At 30.9% G+C, this 17,021-nt stretch overlaps 1 protein-coding gene across 3 annotated transcripts; it reads left to right on the forward strand.

Annotated features, from left to right (window-relative positions):
• The first annotated feature begins 1,262 nt into the window (after nucleotides 1-1,262).
• Nucleotides 1,263-12,435, forward strand: LOC129956424 (uncharacterized). 3 transcript variants are annotated; one of them, XM_056068306.1, is made up of 4 exons: nucleotides 1,263-1,412; nucleotides 7,162-7,501; nucleotides 11,059-11,669; nucleotides 12,270-12,435. In XM_056068306.1, exons 1-4 carry the CDS (start codon nucleotides 1,410-1,412, stop codon nucleotides 12,363-12,365), a joined length of 1,050 nt encoding a protein of 349 aa, XP_055924281.1. In that variant the 5' UTR covers nucleotides 1,263-1,409; the 3' UTR covers nucleotides 12,366-12,435. The 3 variants fall into 3 exon arrangements, with proteins under 3 accessions (XP_055924281.1, XP_055924279.1, XP_055924280.1); XM_056068304.1 differs by lacking the exon at nucleotides 12,270-12,435 and having other exon boundaries at nucleotides 11,059-12,263; XM_056068305.1 differs by lacking the exons at nucleotides 1,263-1,412; nucleotides 12,270-12,435 and adding an exon at nucleotides 4,649-4,745 and having other exon boundaries at nucleotides 11,059-12,263.
• The last annotated feature ends 4,586 nt before the right edge of the window (nucleotides 12,436-17,021 follow it).

A 17,021-nucleotide genomic window follows, 5' to 3' on the forward strand; every position in this document is an offset into this window, starting at 1 on the left:
AGTTATCATGTGAGAGCATTATTTTTTTAAGACACGTGGTATGAATTCGATAGAAAAACATCATGTTCTCACGTGATTAGTATTTAGTAATCATCAACATTTAGAAAAAGCGGTGGTTTTTAAACATTTCAAAATCAATCGATTTCTAATATTTTTTTTGGAGGCCAGAATTTTTTTTTCTTTCGAAAATCCGGTTTAAACTGGTTTGGAATGCTCACATGACTATTATATTTTGTAATCGTCAACTTTTAGAAAAGCGATGATTTTTTTTTTTTCATTTGAAAATTTCTCGAGCTTAGATCCAAAATTTTTTGCCAGCTAGAAAAATTTAAATTTAAAATTATAATATATATATATATGGTGGACATTTCGCCAAGTTGTAACTTTTTATTGGCGATAAGTCGCCAAATGTGATCACTTTCTTTATCATTTTCTAATAATCCTAAAAGCGAAAAATTAATAGCTCAAATATAATCCTATTTCTTTATCTTTCAACAACTGAAGAAAATAACATGGTTAAATATTTGATGAAACAATGAAGACATTTGAGTCTCAGGGAAACGATGCAATCAATTTTAGAAATTTAACAAAAAATATTTTTAAAAATTTTTATAATTTAAAATAATAAATTAAAATTATGATATTGGTGCATAATTAAAATTATGAAATTAAAAATAAACGTTTTTATATTTTAATGCAGTATAAAACTCATTTTTGTGCAGTAATATTCTTGGAAATTATCGCGGAAAACTCAAAAATTCAGCTTAATTTTTAATTAATTAAAATTTAAAAAAAAAGAAAAAGAATCGCTCCGAGTTACACAGCCCACCCTCCACACACACACACACACACGCTCACACATACATATTCATCTTTATTATTAGTATAGATTATGAAGTATTAGAGCCTTGTTTCCATAATTTCAAACAAGAAATTTGTAAAAGCCTTCTTGAAAGAAAAATAAATAAAAATTTAATTTCTATTGACCGAATTTTCGATTATCCGAGGTGAATACGGTTCCATTAAGTTCAGTTAATCCGGATTCTTCAAGATGCTTTCTAAATATGATCCTGAATTTGTAGATTAGATTGGCTGAGAACTTTTTGTGACCCCATTTTCTTTATTAAACAACACACTGATTATTTTGTATGCACTCAAAACGGATGATTATTATCAGTATTTTTATTTTTGCCATTAGAGAGTTCTCTTATCTTATATCCGAACATATCTCGACAATTTTCACTTTCACTTCACTCCAAAAGATAAACGGATGTTAGGTGAAAGTAAGTTCTCAAAGGATTGTTTAATATGTTTCGCATTATACCTGAATAGTACGAAATGCTTGTAGATGTTTTGAGTATCTCATACCATTCTGGTGGATTTTTGGATAAAAAACGACTTTGCATAAAATGGTAAGTCTTTTCTATAAACATATTTATGGTATTGAACAATTAACTAAGCGTCTTTAATATTTAATCAAGAAAAAATAATCGGAATATTAATATACTCCTGTGTGAAAAATGCATAGAAGTCCTTTAAATCAAACAAAGAGAAAATATTGCAATCTTTTTAAAAATTCAGATTTTGCTTATTTTAATATTTTAGCACTTTTTAATACCGAAAAACTGATTTTTAGATTCAGGCGTTTGTTCTCTCTATAAAACTGACAATTGCAATAGGGTTCAAGACAATTCTAAAATATATCTAGGACGGTACGCATTTAATTCCAAGTCCCTGTGGTTTTGATGTCGCATTTTATCTAGTAAGAAATCATCTCGATCATTTGATGATTAACGCTGATAGTATCTATAAACTTGTAGGGCAGCTAGTTTATTTTCTTATATAGTAGGTGTTCACTGGGAATTTTATAAGATAATTAATTAAAAAAATAAATTTATTAACCAGTCTCCCTGAAACTTTCTCACATATTCTGGGATAAATGTATTTGTATATTAACTATATGCCATTGGGAACCACTAATTATGAAACAGGCATTTACAGTGCGATCTTTGACGATTTTTGGCGATTAATCGCTACAATGCGATTAACACACGTATCAGAAAATCGAATATATTTCAAACAGCTTTTTCCTGCTCTATTAAAACCAAAACTTGACAAAGAAATTTTACATTTGTAATCACAAAATCACATACCAAATTTCATATATTTTAGTTCAGACGCTTTTGAGTTATAGAGTTTATATGCTTGTGAATATACAGATTGACAGGCAGTCAAAACCTTGATGATTTAATTCAAAATTTACGGGATCTACATTTAAGATACTAAATACTAAATTTTGCCAATATACCTACCTCCGTTTTGAAACTATAGTGTTCACTTTAATTGGAGCAAAGGAAAAGACAAATTTTTTTCTGAATGGAGTTACTCAAAATTTGACAGAGATCTACCAATTTAGTGTTAAGTTCATATACCAAATTCCATCCATCTATCTCAAAGCATTTTTGGGTTATTGTGTTCACAGACAGACACAACTCCTAAAATGTGTTTTTCGGACATAGGGTCAAAAACTTTATGAATAATTCTAAAAAATTGTCGAGTTCGAATTCTTTGACGATTACAACATTTTTTTTTTTGTTCCTTTCGTAAAAACCTTTATAAAAATTTTATAAAAGTGAAAAATGTTTATCTGTTTATTTTTAAGCAACTTGGGAGCATATTATTACTAAAAAAATAAAATAGATTCAAATTTCTAATCCAAATTATAGCAGAATGATGAAACTTCAGGCTTGATTTATCTATCTGTATTTTATTAGATTTATCTATCTGTATTTTATTAGATTTATCTATCTGTATTTTATCTGTAAATTAAATAGCAGTGATAACGTACACACAAATATATGCATTTATCAAATCATACTTGAAGAATGACGGAATTCATATATATTTTGCCAGCCTATAGACATAATTATGTTAAAAACATTTTAAGTTATTGATCGTCTAACTAACAAATTGGGGAATTAACGAATTTTTTAAAGAATCATATATTTACTATTTCGTAAATGAAGTACTACACAAACAGAAAGTATTGTAAACGTCAAAAAAAATCCAACTCGAGATTTTGAAGAAATTCCACCTCTCAGTCTTCTTTGAGTCCGAATAACAGATTTTTAGAACTAACTATACTTGTCTGTCTGTAAAAAAGATAGCTAAAAATGCTTTCAGTTAGATAAAATTTGGTGTAGGGACTTAACATCAATTTTATAGATTTCTATCAAGTTTTGAACGAAATCCATTCAGACTAAATCTGTCTGTCCGGCTGTCCGAGTACAAATGAATACGATGACTACAAAACGTAAAAAACTAGACAGATAAAATTTTATACACAAGTTTAGTATTTAAAATGTAGATCCGCTTCGAATTTGCAACCAAATCCATCTAAGGGTCGGCCTTCTGTTGACTTGGACTTTCGAGAGCATATAAATTTAATAATTACAAAAGGAAATGAATTTGGCATGCGATCTTGTGTTCAATTGATTGTTGTGATCAATTGATGTTCTGTGTCGAATTTTGGTTTCAATCATGACGAATAATATGACCTCGAAAATACATATTCGATTTTCTTGCATATTAATTATATATCTCGTATTAACTGTCACAAAAAAATGCCAAAGATTCAACACTAGATTCAGTAGAAATTCTGGATTCACGGCATAACTATTGTTTACCAGTGTCATTCGAACAATATATAATAGATATACTAGATTCAGTAAAAACTCCAGATTCTCTGCCATGACCGATATTTTGTAACTATACTTCGCCAATGTCATACATTCAATATATAATATATATACACTAGATTCCGGTTCGAGACCGGATTCCACCGAAGAACCGTTGTGAAAGGGGGTCTGTTACACGTTAAATTCGTCATGCTAAACGTTCTCCCGCTGGTGTGGTGTGGAGAGGGGGGTGCTAGCTCAGGTGCCGTCTTCGTCATCTGACCTCGGTTCAAAATTACGAGGTCCGTCCCAAAATAGCCCTAGTGTTGCTTTACAACGGGACGTTAATATAACTAAACTAACTAAAACTAAACTAAACATACACTAGATTCAGTAAAAACTCTAGCTTCACGCCATGGCCGATTTTTCTTAACTTTAGTTCGTCTGCTTCATTCAGTTAATATATATAATTTGCCAATTATTATTATTATTTTTTTACTATACTCTGAAGCACAAAGCACTTGTGTGGAACTCTGAAAATGAAAATGTGAACATTTTTGGCATTCATGGCTTTACTCAAAATTCATAGTTTTATGCGGGGGGGGGGGGAGGTTGGCGAAAGGATAACACCTTCATTAGATATTATGCAAGAAATTTCAAAGGTGACCCCTTCTCCCACTGATTTTCCATTAACGCTCTTGACCACCCAAAATTCAATTATCTTCTTGGCATACAACTGATTATTTTGTCATCCCTGATAATAAACTCTTATTATCACTTTTGCTATTAAGGGTATATGAATAAAACTTAAAAACTTTTTAAAGATATCAATAAAACTTAAAAGTCGTCGCCAGTTATCAGATCATATGTCGCCAACTTATCAGTTTCAGTTTATTTAAAAGATTAAAGAGTGTTAACCGAAAGTAAGTTATCAGATAATAGAAAAAAGGCATTCAAATTTCCTTGTATAGCTTGAAATGCTCACTGATTCTTGAATGAAATGTTCACTGATTCTCTCTTAGCTATCTATACATTTCACAGCAGCACGATAGCATTCTTAAAGAAATGGTAAGTCTATTCCAGTCTTTGATTTTATCTGAATGTGCAATTTAGAAAAGCTTCTATGATTAATTTCTTTTTTAATACGTATGCACATATGGATAATTCAAGGCATGGGAGCAAGATCCTTTTAGTATTAGATGATCCTTTATATATAAATAATAATAATAATAATAATAAAATATAGTATTAAATGAAATCATACTGTTTGTCTTAAAAACTTCAATACAAAGAAAATTTATTAAATTGAAATTTATAATTTAAGTTATGCCTGTGGATATAAAAAAATCCTCTGACTACAAGAAAATATTTCTTACTTAAAATAAGTAATAAGAATAAAAATTCATTTGCTGAGAAAATACGAGAAAAAAACATGAAAACTGAAGAGAATATTCTTAAAGAATAACTCGAGTTCGCAAATTGTACTAAGTCTATGGCAAAGGATACCGACGTGCTCTGATTGGTTTGAGCCTTGGCATCTTTTTGGCAATGTTTTGCACTCATAATAGTGTAGTTTTTGCTTATTTGGCTCAAGCCTTGTACCTTTCATTAGTTTTATGGAAGATTCGAGTGAATATCAACGCGATCTAATTTTTATTAATATAATTGTTTTCTCTAAATATTACTAGTTATTAAATTATTAGTTACTAAATATTACTACTAATATTAATTAATATTAATAATAATAAATATTACTAATAATACTAGTAATACAAGTAACTAATGTTGTTTATGCACAGAAGTATAAAAACTAAATGAAATTAATTACTCAACATATGATGCAGCGATTAAAAAATTCTTATTTTTCTATGATTTTCGAGCCTTTATTAGATAATTTATGCAGTCATTGAAACTTGTTGCCGAACGTTTGTTACTTTCACATCAACTACATATGGGGAGATGATTACATAATGCCAAAAATGTATAAATATTTAAACATTAACGGCATATGTGATTTCGTAGCTAGTTTTTTTAGTTATATCAAAATATTATTAAGAAGAAACACACACAAAAAATATTTTTAATAAATTGTAATTTTTATATTTCCGGAATTTAGGTTTCAGGATTTGATCTTTTCTGCTGGATATGTGTTCCAGATTAATATTACATGTAAACCATAAAAAATAGAAGGGGAGGGATAAATTCACAAATTTTAATTATTTTTATAAAAATATATTTCGGTATGGCATCTTTTTGACAATGTTTTGCCAAAAAGATGCCAAGGCTTAAACCAATCAGAGCACGTCGGTATCCTTTGCCATAGACTTAGTCTGTACAATTTGCTAACTCGCAAGAATAACACAGAGCTGCAAAAGATTGTTAATATGCTTTGAAATTTATTAATTTTCGACTGAAATGTTGCCAGCTAGAGAATCGAAACTCCTCTTCAAATCGTAAATAGGAGTTAAAGCGCGACAATAAATAAATGGTGCAATTTCTTGAATACAAACGAGTTATTAAAAAAAGATTTTTTTTTTTTTTTTTTTTTTTTTTTGTAACAGGAAAAAATCTGCTTTATCTAAGATTATTTATTATAAATACACATTTTAATAAAAATGTTTGTACTTTTTGAAGATTTTAATACATTAGATATAATTCAAACGGGAATTAATTCCCCAGAATATTTCCTGTAAATTATAAATTCCCTCAAATTGCCTCAAGTATATTGACATTTGTTCTAGTGAAAGTTTATTGGTACATCTCTTACAGCACAGTACATTGGTACTCTTAATTATCATCTTCGTCAATAACTGTGGTGTATTCATTAAATTACATGCTCCTTGATATATTCAGCAATCATAATGTCTTCATTAACTCGAAGAAAAGCAATCTTTATCTTTTTCAGCAACATCCATGTTTTTCAGATTCTATCATTTTCTCAGCAGACGATTTTTTATGGAAATTTTTACAGATGAGAAACGGCAAGAAGTTGGGGGAAAACTTTCTGATCTCTTTTGATCTGAAAATCTCTGTTTCAGATTTTGTTGAATTATCTGTCGGACTAAAATAAATAGAAACACGACTGTTCCAAAGTAAAGATTTGGGAATATTATATTCAATAGCTCATGTAACATCGGTAAATTTCAGTGTGAACAATCTTGGTGGCTCGAAGAATGTTTAGATGGTATTCCAATTCCTACCACAACAAACACACAATTTTGACTGTCGCACAAGATACAGAACCTATGATCCTATCATCGAGGGTATCAATATCTTAAACTGTCTTTGCAAAACTCTTTGTTCCTTGTGTAACATCAAAATTGACATTGACCAGTAACTGTCGATTTGAATTCATAGAGCCACAGAACGCACTGCAAAAATTTTACTTCAATAGTTCTTATTTAACAATTCTTTGTAATCAGAAAAAGAATTTATGACCACCTTATATTTCAAGCTCCTGACAATATGTTGCTTTAAATTTCAGGCTGACGAAAGAAATCGTTTGGAACGACAAGAACTACATGATGAATTCAGGATTGCAGTGCATCAAATGATGCAGTTCGTTAACAACGAAAGAGATGGAGGACGAATCAGGCCGGACGACAGAGAATGGCGTGTACAGAGAGCCAAAACAATTGAGAAAATTAACGAATTGATAGACCTGCTTGACAAAACCTGTGTGGCTGCAAATTATGGAAAAGGCTTAGGAATTAGTGCCAAAATTGCTGGTGAAATAGCGTCCATCCTTGCAGCTCTTATGAAACTGAACGAATCGTCATCAGCTCAAACTCTTATGGACATTGGCAATTTCCTCTCTCGTTCAGGTACAGATGACTCTTTAGTTTTCTTTCCTCATTTAAACTTTCTTATTTAATTAAAGAAAATAATTTTTTAAAAAAAGTGTTTCAAAAAGACTAGATTTTTTATATAATGCACAGGGCCAAATGATGGTAAAAAACGAAATAGAGAGAAAAAAAAGGAAGTGAAATTCAATTTGCTCTAAATATTCTGATACAAAGTTTGCCTTAGCTGCTAATTCATGGATCAGTCGCCTCTCACTCCTATAAAAAAATATTATTACACATCTGTAATGCTGCTTCCCAGCTCGGTTAGTTCAATCACTGGAAAGACCGTTTTAGGATCAGCACTGTTAGATGCTGATCGGATGCCGAATCAGTGATCGCAGGGGTTGGCGACAAACTTGGTGACCATTTGGTGACTTGGCAAGGAATTTAGCGACAAAATAGATATTACTGGAAACTTTGAGAATTTTAGCTATTCAGTCAATAGGAACCGAGATCCTCCTGACTGGCCCAGAACATTATCTGCCCTCCTCCCGGGAACTATAAAAGGCCTGCAGTCTCAAGCTGCAGTGAGTCGGAGTCGTGTATCGAGTCGTCGAGAGGATAATGAAGCAACGGTGGAATAGTCCAGCGAAGAACAAGCATTTTGAGAAGCTCAAGCGATAGCTGAACTGAGCTGTATTCCGAGTCCTGGTGTTTATTGTGGAAGCAGCATCGAGTCGTGTGTAGAGAAGCCAGTCGTTAGTAGTATGTCGGCAGCTGAATATAGCTAAAGCGAGGAGACAGCAGAGAACTGCAGGTGTTTGGAGAGACCGTAGAGTGTGGCTACAAAGATTCTCTCCTTCTGCGGAATTCTGTTTGGCCGCTTTGTGTGCTGTGGTTCTTATTACTACCGATTACTACTTGTAGGCTACTATTTGTTGTAATGTGCTGCTGTCTATTCTGTAAGAACATCTCGGCTGTATATCTGTTGTCTTTGCATCAGTGTCTTCGTATTTAATAAATGTAGTCGTTTGTTACTAAAGACTATTTTCTACTATTTCTTTCATAGACTACTACTTCTTCATCGACTAACAAATCGAAAGAACCCCGAGTTCCGTAACAATATGCAGCAAATTTGGATGATGAATAAAAAAAAAGGCAACATCCTAAAATTTACCCACTTGATCGAATAAACTTCGTAATTAAATGTCATATCCTATTTGAAATATTTATTCTTATTTTTATTTATGTAATAATATAAAAGGCATTTGAGATATTGAAGCGTTTATAAGTTATTTTTGCATTTTGAATAACTTAATATTTTCTTTTAGTTACAGATTTAAAATTAAAATTTCTGTAATTTAAGACGCTTGTCAGACATGTCATTGTCTGAAAGAGTTAAAGAATTAAATAAAATTTTTAAAAAATTGAATACATTAGATTACGGAGCTCCATAAGTCGCATGAAATCATAGAATTACGTAACCTTAAAAATAATGCGAAAAAAAATATAAAAGTCTCACCCTCTTTCAAAGTAATGAAATCCCTAGCCAGTGACCTACTTGCATATTAAAAATCCAGCCCTGCAAATATATGCATCTGATATTTTAAGCAATACTTTGATATACTCATTTTCCTAAATCGAAAATTTGAATTTTTGTGACTAATATTAATAATTTTCCTACTTAAAATTTACATTTATAGAAGCTACATTAAAGTCTTCTTGGAGCAAACCTTATAATTTAAATCAATAGATGAAATGACATTCCATCTATCTTGGCTTCATTATCAGTGTTTCGAAAATAGATACTGCCCAAGATCAAAGAAATTTAGTGAATGAAAGGCTGGCTAGAATGTTTTCCTCGTTTTTTAAACCATGGTTCAAAATTTTGAAAGCTATTCCAAAAGAATGGAGTAACTTCAAAATTGGGAAATAAATTAATTAAATCAAAATAAGTGATGAAATGGGATCTGCAACGATAAATTTAATTAACAACAAGATCACTTATATGGTGGAGTTTAAAAAAATTTGGATTCCGTTCGAAACCCAAATTTTCGAAACAATTTTTTTAAAGGTTTTCTGACTGAAATTATTACCTGCACAGAACTTGATACAGATTATTTTCGAGGTGAATTTGTTACACACTTTTTAACGCAGTATATTAGTTTAAAAATTGACGAAATGGAGTCAATTGATTTTAATAGGATGCCACCACTTTGGTTTTCCTAATTATTTAAATATAGATCTAGATTTGTTAAATCAACACATTAGTGAGAAAGAGATTTATGGTCAGATTTGGGAACAGCACACATTCAAATGATTGCGCAGAAGAAAGATTAAACTATTAAGGTATTATAAAAAATACAATTTGATATCAACTATTTAATATTCATTCGAGGAAAAGAAACTAAAATTGAACAAAAAAAATTGGAAAAATAGGATCAATTAAAATAAGATGTCTGATATAATTAGTTAGAGCCATATTTAAAAAAAAAAATTTTGACTACTTCTTCTTCTTGCGTACAGCCGACCACCCCGCCACCACTGAACGTAGCAGTAATTGTTGACTACTATCTGGCCAACACTCCTTGCTGTAGCTGTGGGAAGATATAATCCCCAATTGACTATGCCACCGAATGCCTACTGACTCTCTCATGGTACATGAGAAAGCCAGAAACATGTCTCGAGGAAGAATGGTACTGGAGAGGTGTATCGAATACCCTTTCACGCGGCGAGATCCACTCCAAAGTAAATCATATTCATAAGTACCAAGACCTCTTCACGACCACAGAATAGCTAAGACCAGAATGCCACTTGTCTCAAATCAGCCTAAATTATTTCCTCAAAAGTGCAATACCTTACAGAACCAAGTTCTCATGAAGGAAATCAAAACCGCAGGACCTAGACGGACGATACAGATTTCTGACTCTACAATGTTTGTTATTTTTTCCTTTTCAACTAGTAACCTGATTTCTTCGTAAGTTCAGCCCATTGTCACCATTTGTTTTTCGGTGTTCTTGTTCCCTCCATTTAGTTATTACTTCGCCAAAACTTTAAATACAGTCGTGTAGGATTTGACACCGATAGGTTTCTCTCCGGAGATCCCTGGATTGTTTGTAGTCTTTTTCTTTCTTTTATCCGATTTTTGTCCTTCCATCTTGTGCTCATCCAACTGGTTAGATAATTCAGTGTTATAGGCACCAGGGGCACAGGATGGTGTTATGTTATGTTCCAGAATAATTTGAGTTCAAGCCTTTATTCTCCTTGTACTAGATTAGTTCTCAAACTCCTCAGTTAATAAAGTTATTCTTTATTAATAGTTCTTGACTATTAATAAAGAATAACTTTATTTTAATAATAAATGTATTATTATTAAAGTTACTTGGAGATTCTTTTCATTCTTTAGCACCGAGAGATTCTTATAAGAAATGATTAAAATCAACTGCGAAAAGTTTACGCCAAAAAGCGAATTTCTGAGAATCGCTGATATAGTATGAAATGCGATAGTTTCTTTCTCTATGAAAACCGTATTTATAACCATTATTAGAATATCTCATAATTTTAACTCAGAAATCTTTTTAAATTTTCTTTTACAGGTTATCTGTTGGAAGGAGCGTCAAATGCTGTAGAATCCTTTGTTTCCGCAAAATACCTTAAAGAGATCGAGGAAGTCTTGAAAAAAGATCAGGAATTATCCAGGCCATTGCAAGATTGGTTGGCATTTTCTCGAAATCTGAATATCAACGTTCGAAGGATTTTCGGATGTGACCTCAACTTTGCAATGCATAATAATGTCTTCAAAGTGTTCTCCGAGTTCTTAATAATGCAGAGACGTTGTAGAAATTTTCAACAAACTCTAGACAACATGAGAAGTGGCAATTTTGCTTTGGATATTGGCGTTAATGTCCCAATAGAAATACTGCAGATATTTAGTTCACAGATAGAGATACATCCAGAGTTTTACGATAACATTTATACTATTTGTTGCACTCTCAGCAATTCAGCCAGAGTCGTCCAAATCGCTGGGGAAGGTATTGCGGTGTACCGAAATTTGATTGGAGAAGAATCGAACCCTGAAACAGACGGAAACTCTCGAAGCGAACATGCCATGGCAGATTCAACTGCCCCAGGATATCCAAATGCCTTTGAAAACGATGGAGTTGCAGGAGATTCATCAAGGGTAGAAAGAGACCATGAACCACCCTCTGTAAGGACAGTTTCAACATTTTGTGCATTTCAGACGATTAACATAGCATTGAATGTCGTTCGCCTGTCAAGAGTCATAATGGCCATTGAAGATCGCAAATCTGAATACTCTCATGCTCTACAACAGATTTCAAATTTACTTGCTATGGAACTGAGAAGCATGGAAAGATTGCAATTTTAGAAATCTAATTATTCTCAAATTTTACAACAGATTTTATATTTTTCTTCCAATTGAACTTCAAAGTATTTGAAGCACTTTCGTATACTCTCATGCTTTGAAATAGATTTAAAATTTACTTACTGTGAAACTGAGAGAAAAGTAAACAGTGTAATTTTAAAAATTAAAGCATTGCAATAGGTTTAAAATTTAATTGCTGTGAAATCGTAAGACATGGAAATACTGAAGTTTTAGAAAATAAAACAATTGACGCTATTTTGATATAGGTTTTGTAGCTATAAATTATTTAACACTTGGAGTATGTCCACAGAATTCATATATAATAGATTTAATTACATAAGAATGTGAATTTTAAATGAAGATTTTTTTTTATCATTATCTTTTTATATATAATATATTATCCTGATTGTTGTTTTGTTTCAGATGCTTCGTTTCTTCAAGTGTGGTTCTTTTGGAATTTATGGAATGAAAAATCACTATCTTTCTCAAATTAGTTTCAAAACAAATAAATCATTGTGAGACCAATTACCCACCAGAAATAATTTCTGAATGTAAAACATTTTTGAATAAACGTGACATGTATGCAGTACAGACTGGAGGGATATCTTTTATTATCATTAAACAAAATACATAAAAATTTTAATGTCCTAAGATCATTCTTTAAACCCTTATGGTATACATATGATATACATGGTATGGTATGGTATATGAAGTATATGGTATATTCTTTAAACCCTCACATCTTGCCAACAATTCCTCATCCTAGACAGATTATTCATTCCTTCAATAATTCTTCGTCTCGGACAGATGTCGTTCATTTTAGACTAACAATTCCTTATATCGTAACGATGTAATTCTTTTCCTGTCACCAATTCCTCATATCGGAGCGATATTTATTTCCTATCATCGATTCCTCATAACGGGCAGATATTATTCTTTTCATGTTATCAATTCCTCATATCGGAACAAACATAATTCATTTCCTGTCATCAATTCCTCGTACCTAATTCATTTCAATTCCTCATATCGGGTAGATATTATTCTTTTCCTGACACCAATTTCTCATATCGGAACGATATTAATTTCCTATCATCGATTCCTCATATCGGACAGATATTATTCTTTTCCTGTCAGCAATTCCTCATATCGGAACGATATTCATTTCCTATCATCGATTCCTCATATCGGGCAGATATTATACTTTTTCTGTCATCAATTCCTCATATCGGAACAAATATAATTCATTTCCTGTCATCATTTCCTCGTACCGGGCAAATATTATTCTTTTCTTGTCATCAATTTCTCATATCGGAACGATATTCATTTCCTATCATCGATTCCTCATATCGGGCAGATATTATTCTTTTCCTGTCATCAATATTCCTCATATCGGAAAGATATTCATTTCCTATCATCGATTCCTCATATCGAGCAGATATTATTCTTTTCCTGTCATCAATTCCTCATATCAGACAGGTATTATTCATTTCCTGCAAACAATTAATCTCGGACAGATTTTAATAGGCGTAGTTGAGGTTTTTATTCAATTTTTGAAAAGTTAATTAACAATTCATTATCAACAATAATGTGAACTGATGATCAGTACGATTTTTTGCTGGCGTCAATGCACGTGGCGTCACAGAAAAATGGCCAGCGCAACTGCACATGTCACTCAGCTTGTAATCGAATTGCATTCTGTGGTGCAATTCTGCACACGCCTGTCTTCTAATATCTAACCACGTGTTGCTGGAAATGTACCTTTACACCGTTTAGATTTTGCACAAAGTTTTTGAGAAGTAAACATGCATCGTTAGATAGCTTTTTAGACGTTTTGAAGCAACAGAAAAAGACGATTCTAAACATTTTAAAAATTTCATTTAATAACATTCCGTAATATATATATATATATATATATATATATATATATATATATATATATATATATATATATATATATATATATATATATATATATATATATATATATATATATATATATATATATATATATATATATATATATATATAATTCTGCATTCTTTTCGTTTAAATTTTTTTATTCGATGATACGCGAGGGGATTACAATTAAAGTTGCAGTTTCAAAAAGCTGTTAAGAAAAGAACCGTTGGTCGGAATGACCTGATATTTCATTTGAATATATGCGAAGAAAACTGGAAGTTGTCCTGAAAAAGAGAAGAAAAATGATTAATTCTGTGAAGTCATAGTTCTTTTTTTAGACTTTTTGAAAATGCGTTTTTAACTAAAATCCACCTGTACCAAATTTTTAATTAACAAAGTCAGTACATTTTTGAATTACCACCTTCACATACATTAAAATAAAAAGATCCATAAACAGTCAACATTTGACGAATTTGATTCAAAATCTGTGTTAAATGCTAAAGCTGTGTACCAAATTTCAGTAATCTAATTTCATATGTTTATGAAATATTGCGATAAGATAGATTGTAAAGATAAATAGATTGTTATTCTCTAGACGGTATTTGTTGAAAATTTGATATAGATCTCCACCTTAGGTGCTAAATTTGTTCACCAAATATTATTTATGTAGACATTTATGTTTCATAGAAACCTTGTTCATTCGTACTCTGAGAGCTGGAAAGACAAAATTCCTGCGAATGGATTTCGTTTAAACTTTGACAGAAATCTACAAATTAGGTGTAAATACCATAGACCTATTTTTTTAAAACTTTGATAGAAATCTACAAATTAGGTGTAAATGCCATAGACCTATTTTTTTAAAAATTTTGATAGAAATCTACAAATTAGGTGTAAGTATCATAGACCTATTTTGTTTAAACTCTGATAGAAATCTACAAATTAAGTGTAAGTATCATAGACCTATTTTTTTAAAACTTTGATAGAAATCTACAAATTAAGTGTAAATACCAGATACCTATTTTTTAAAAACTTTGATAGAAATATACAAATTAGATGTAAATACTATCGACCTATTTTTTTACAACTTTGACAGAAATCTACAAATTAAGTGTAAATACCATAGACCTATTTTTTAAAAACTTTGATAGAAATCTACAAATTAAGTGTAAATACCATAGACCTATTTTTTTACAACTTTGACAGAAATCTACAAATTAGGTGTAAGTATCATAGACCTATTTTGTTTAAACTTTGATAGAAATCTACAAATTAGGTGTAAGTATCATAGACCTATTTTGTTTAAACTTTGATAGAAATCTACAAATTAGGTGTAAGTATCATAGACCTATTTTGTTTAAACTTTGAATGAAATCTAAAAATTAGGTGTAAGTATCATAGACCTATTTTGTTTAAACTTTGACTGAAATCTACAAATTAGGTGTAAGTATCATAGACCTATTTTACTTTGATTGAAATCTACAAATTAGGTGTAAGTATCATAGACCTATTTTACTTTGATTGAAATCTACAAATTAGTTGTAAATATCACATTCCAAATTTCATCTGTATAGCTCAGAGCACTTTTGAGTTATCTGGTTCACAGACAGATATATTGCAAAAAAAAGTGTTTTAAAAACTCAAGGATATCTCACGAGTTCAAATGCCTACCTGTATGTGAATAAAATAACACAAAAACACTTTGAGCTAGACTGGTGAAATTTGGTGTATGGATTTCTGAGCAAAAATATAGAATTTCATCAAATTTTAGGAGAAATCCATTCTGAGGAAGATTGTCTGCCAGGTATTTCAAGTACAAGTCAACTTCATAGCTTCAAAGAACTAAAAAGTGTAGCCTTTAAAATGCTTGAATCTTATCAAATTTTGAATCCAATCTGTTAAATAGTTAACCGTCTGTCAGTTTGTGCTTTTGTATGTATTTAAATGATAGTTCATATGCGCAATGATTTAAATCAATGTAATTCGATATGCAATCTTGTGATTACAACTATAATTTCTTGTCAAAATTTGTTACTATTTTCAAGATACAAAGGCGTCTAAAACACGTATTCGCTCGATAGATTCAGTAGAAATGCTAGATTCACACTAAAGTTCTATATTTCTTTACTATTTGTATATGTCCTACAAGATACTCTCGCTGAATTACAATACTTTCTCTTTGTGTACAAGAAAGAAAAGTGAGAAAAATGTTTTAACGTTTTGCAGATCGAATCTATTATGCAGCACGGAATTAACAATATTAAAAATTACTAGCCGCATTAGGCGATCACTTTGCTCGCTGAGATTATTGACTTTTCAGGCTTTAAATAACTAATATGGAACGCATTTTTTAAATTCACCTTATTACCTGATATGACTGAAAAATATAAATCGGTCTACTGCAAATTAAAAGTGTACATATTACGACAAGAAAAGCAGAAGTACAAATCTTACTATGGAATTAATGTTTAATAAAGCATGTAAATTAATATTTTATTGAATGATTTTCATATCATAACATTTAAGAATACCGTTACAAATAATGCATCAAAGTGAATTCAAAAAAAAATTATTAAAATTAGGGGGGGGGGATTTATCATTAAATGGCAAATGTGTGAATATTAAGATAATATAAAGGCCAATGTTGATTAAGATAATAAAGACCAATGATTTGTAAGATGATTGTTTTTGAAGATATGAACATCAATTTCCGTAGGCAAGTCATCACAATTACTCGCCTGGCGACGGTGAAGCCTAATTTGAGTTCGGTTAAACGTTCTGTTGGAAGCCTTTTCCATCTTCATTTTTCTGACTGAATGGATTTTTGGTGACACGGCGAATCCTCTACCGAACACTTCTAATAATACTTTTCAGCTACATTAATTAGCTAAGTGAGGCATCAAATTAAATGCAGTCGTAAAAACGTTCAATGAATCAGTCTGAAATTAGTCTAATAGTTTCTTTACATTTGACTGTTGCCATTCGACAAAAGCGATTTCTGTGTTACGTACATTTTATATCTGTCTATCTATTAGTCTTAAGCATTAATATATATATATATATATATATATATATATATATATATATATATATATATATATATATATATATATATATATATATATATATTATATATTTAACATTATTTTGGTTGAAGCAGAATGCAGGTTCGAAGATGTCGGAGAGACATGCTATATTTTTAAATTAATTTTAATCATTTCGTGAAAGCATAATTATTTACAAGCAGAGACGCGGACAAGGCACGTCTGCCACAGTGCG

The sequence above is a fragment of the Argiope bruennichi genome, chromosome 11, assembly GCF_947563725.1.
Source record: "Argiope bruennichi chromosome 11, qqArgBrue1.1, whole genome shotgun sequence".
NCBI lineage: Eukaryota > Metazoa > Arthropoda > Arachnida > Araneae > Araneidae > Argiope > Argiope bruennichi.

Excerpts from the sequence above, each read along its gene's own strand:
- LOC129956424 (XM_056068304.1), top strand. Across the intron at positions 7,502-11,058 it reads CAATTTCCTCTCTCGTTCAG|GTTATCTGTTGGAAGGAGCG; the intron begins GTACAGATGACT and ends TTTCTTTTACAG.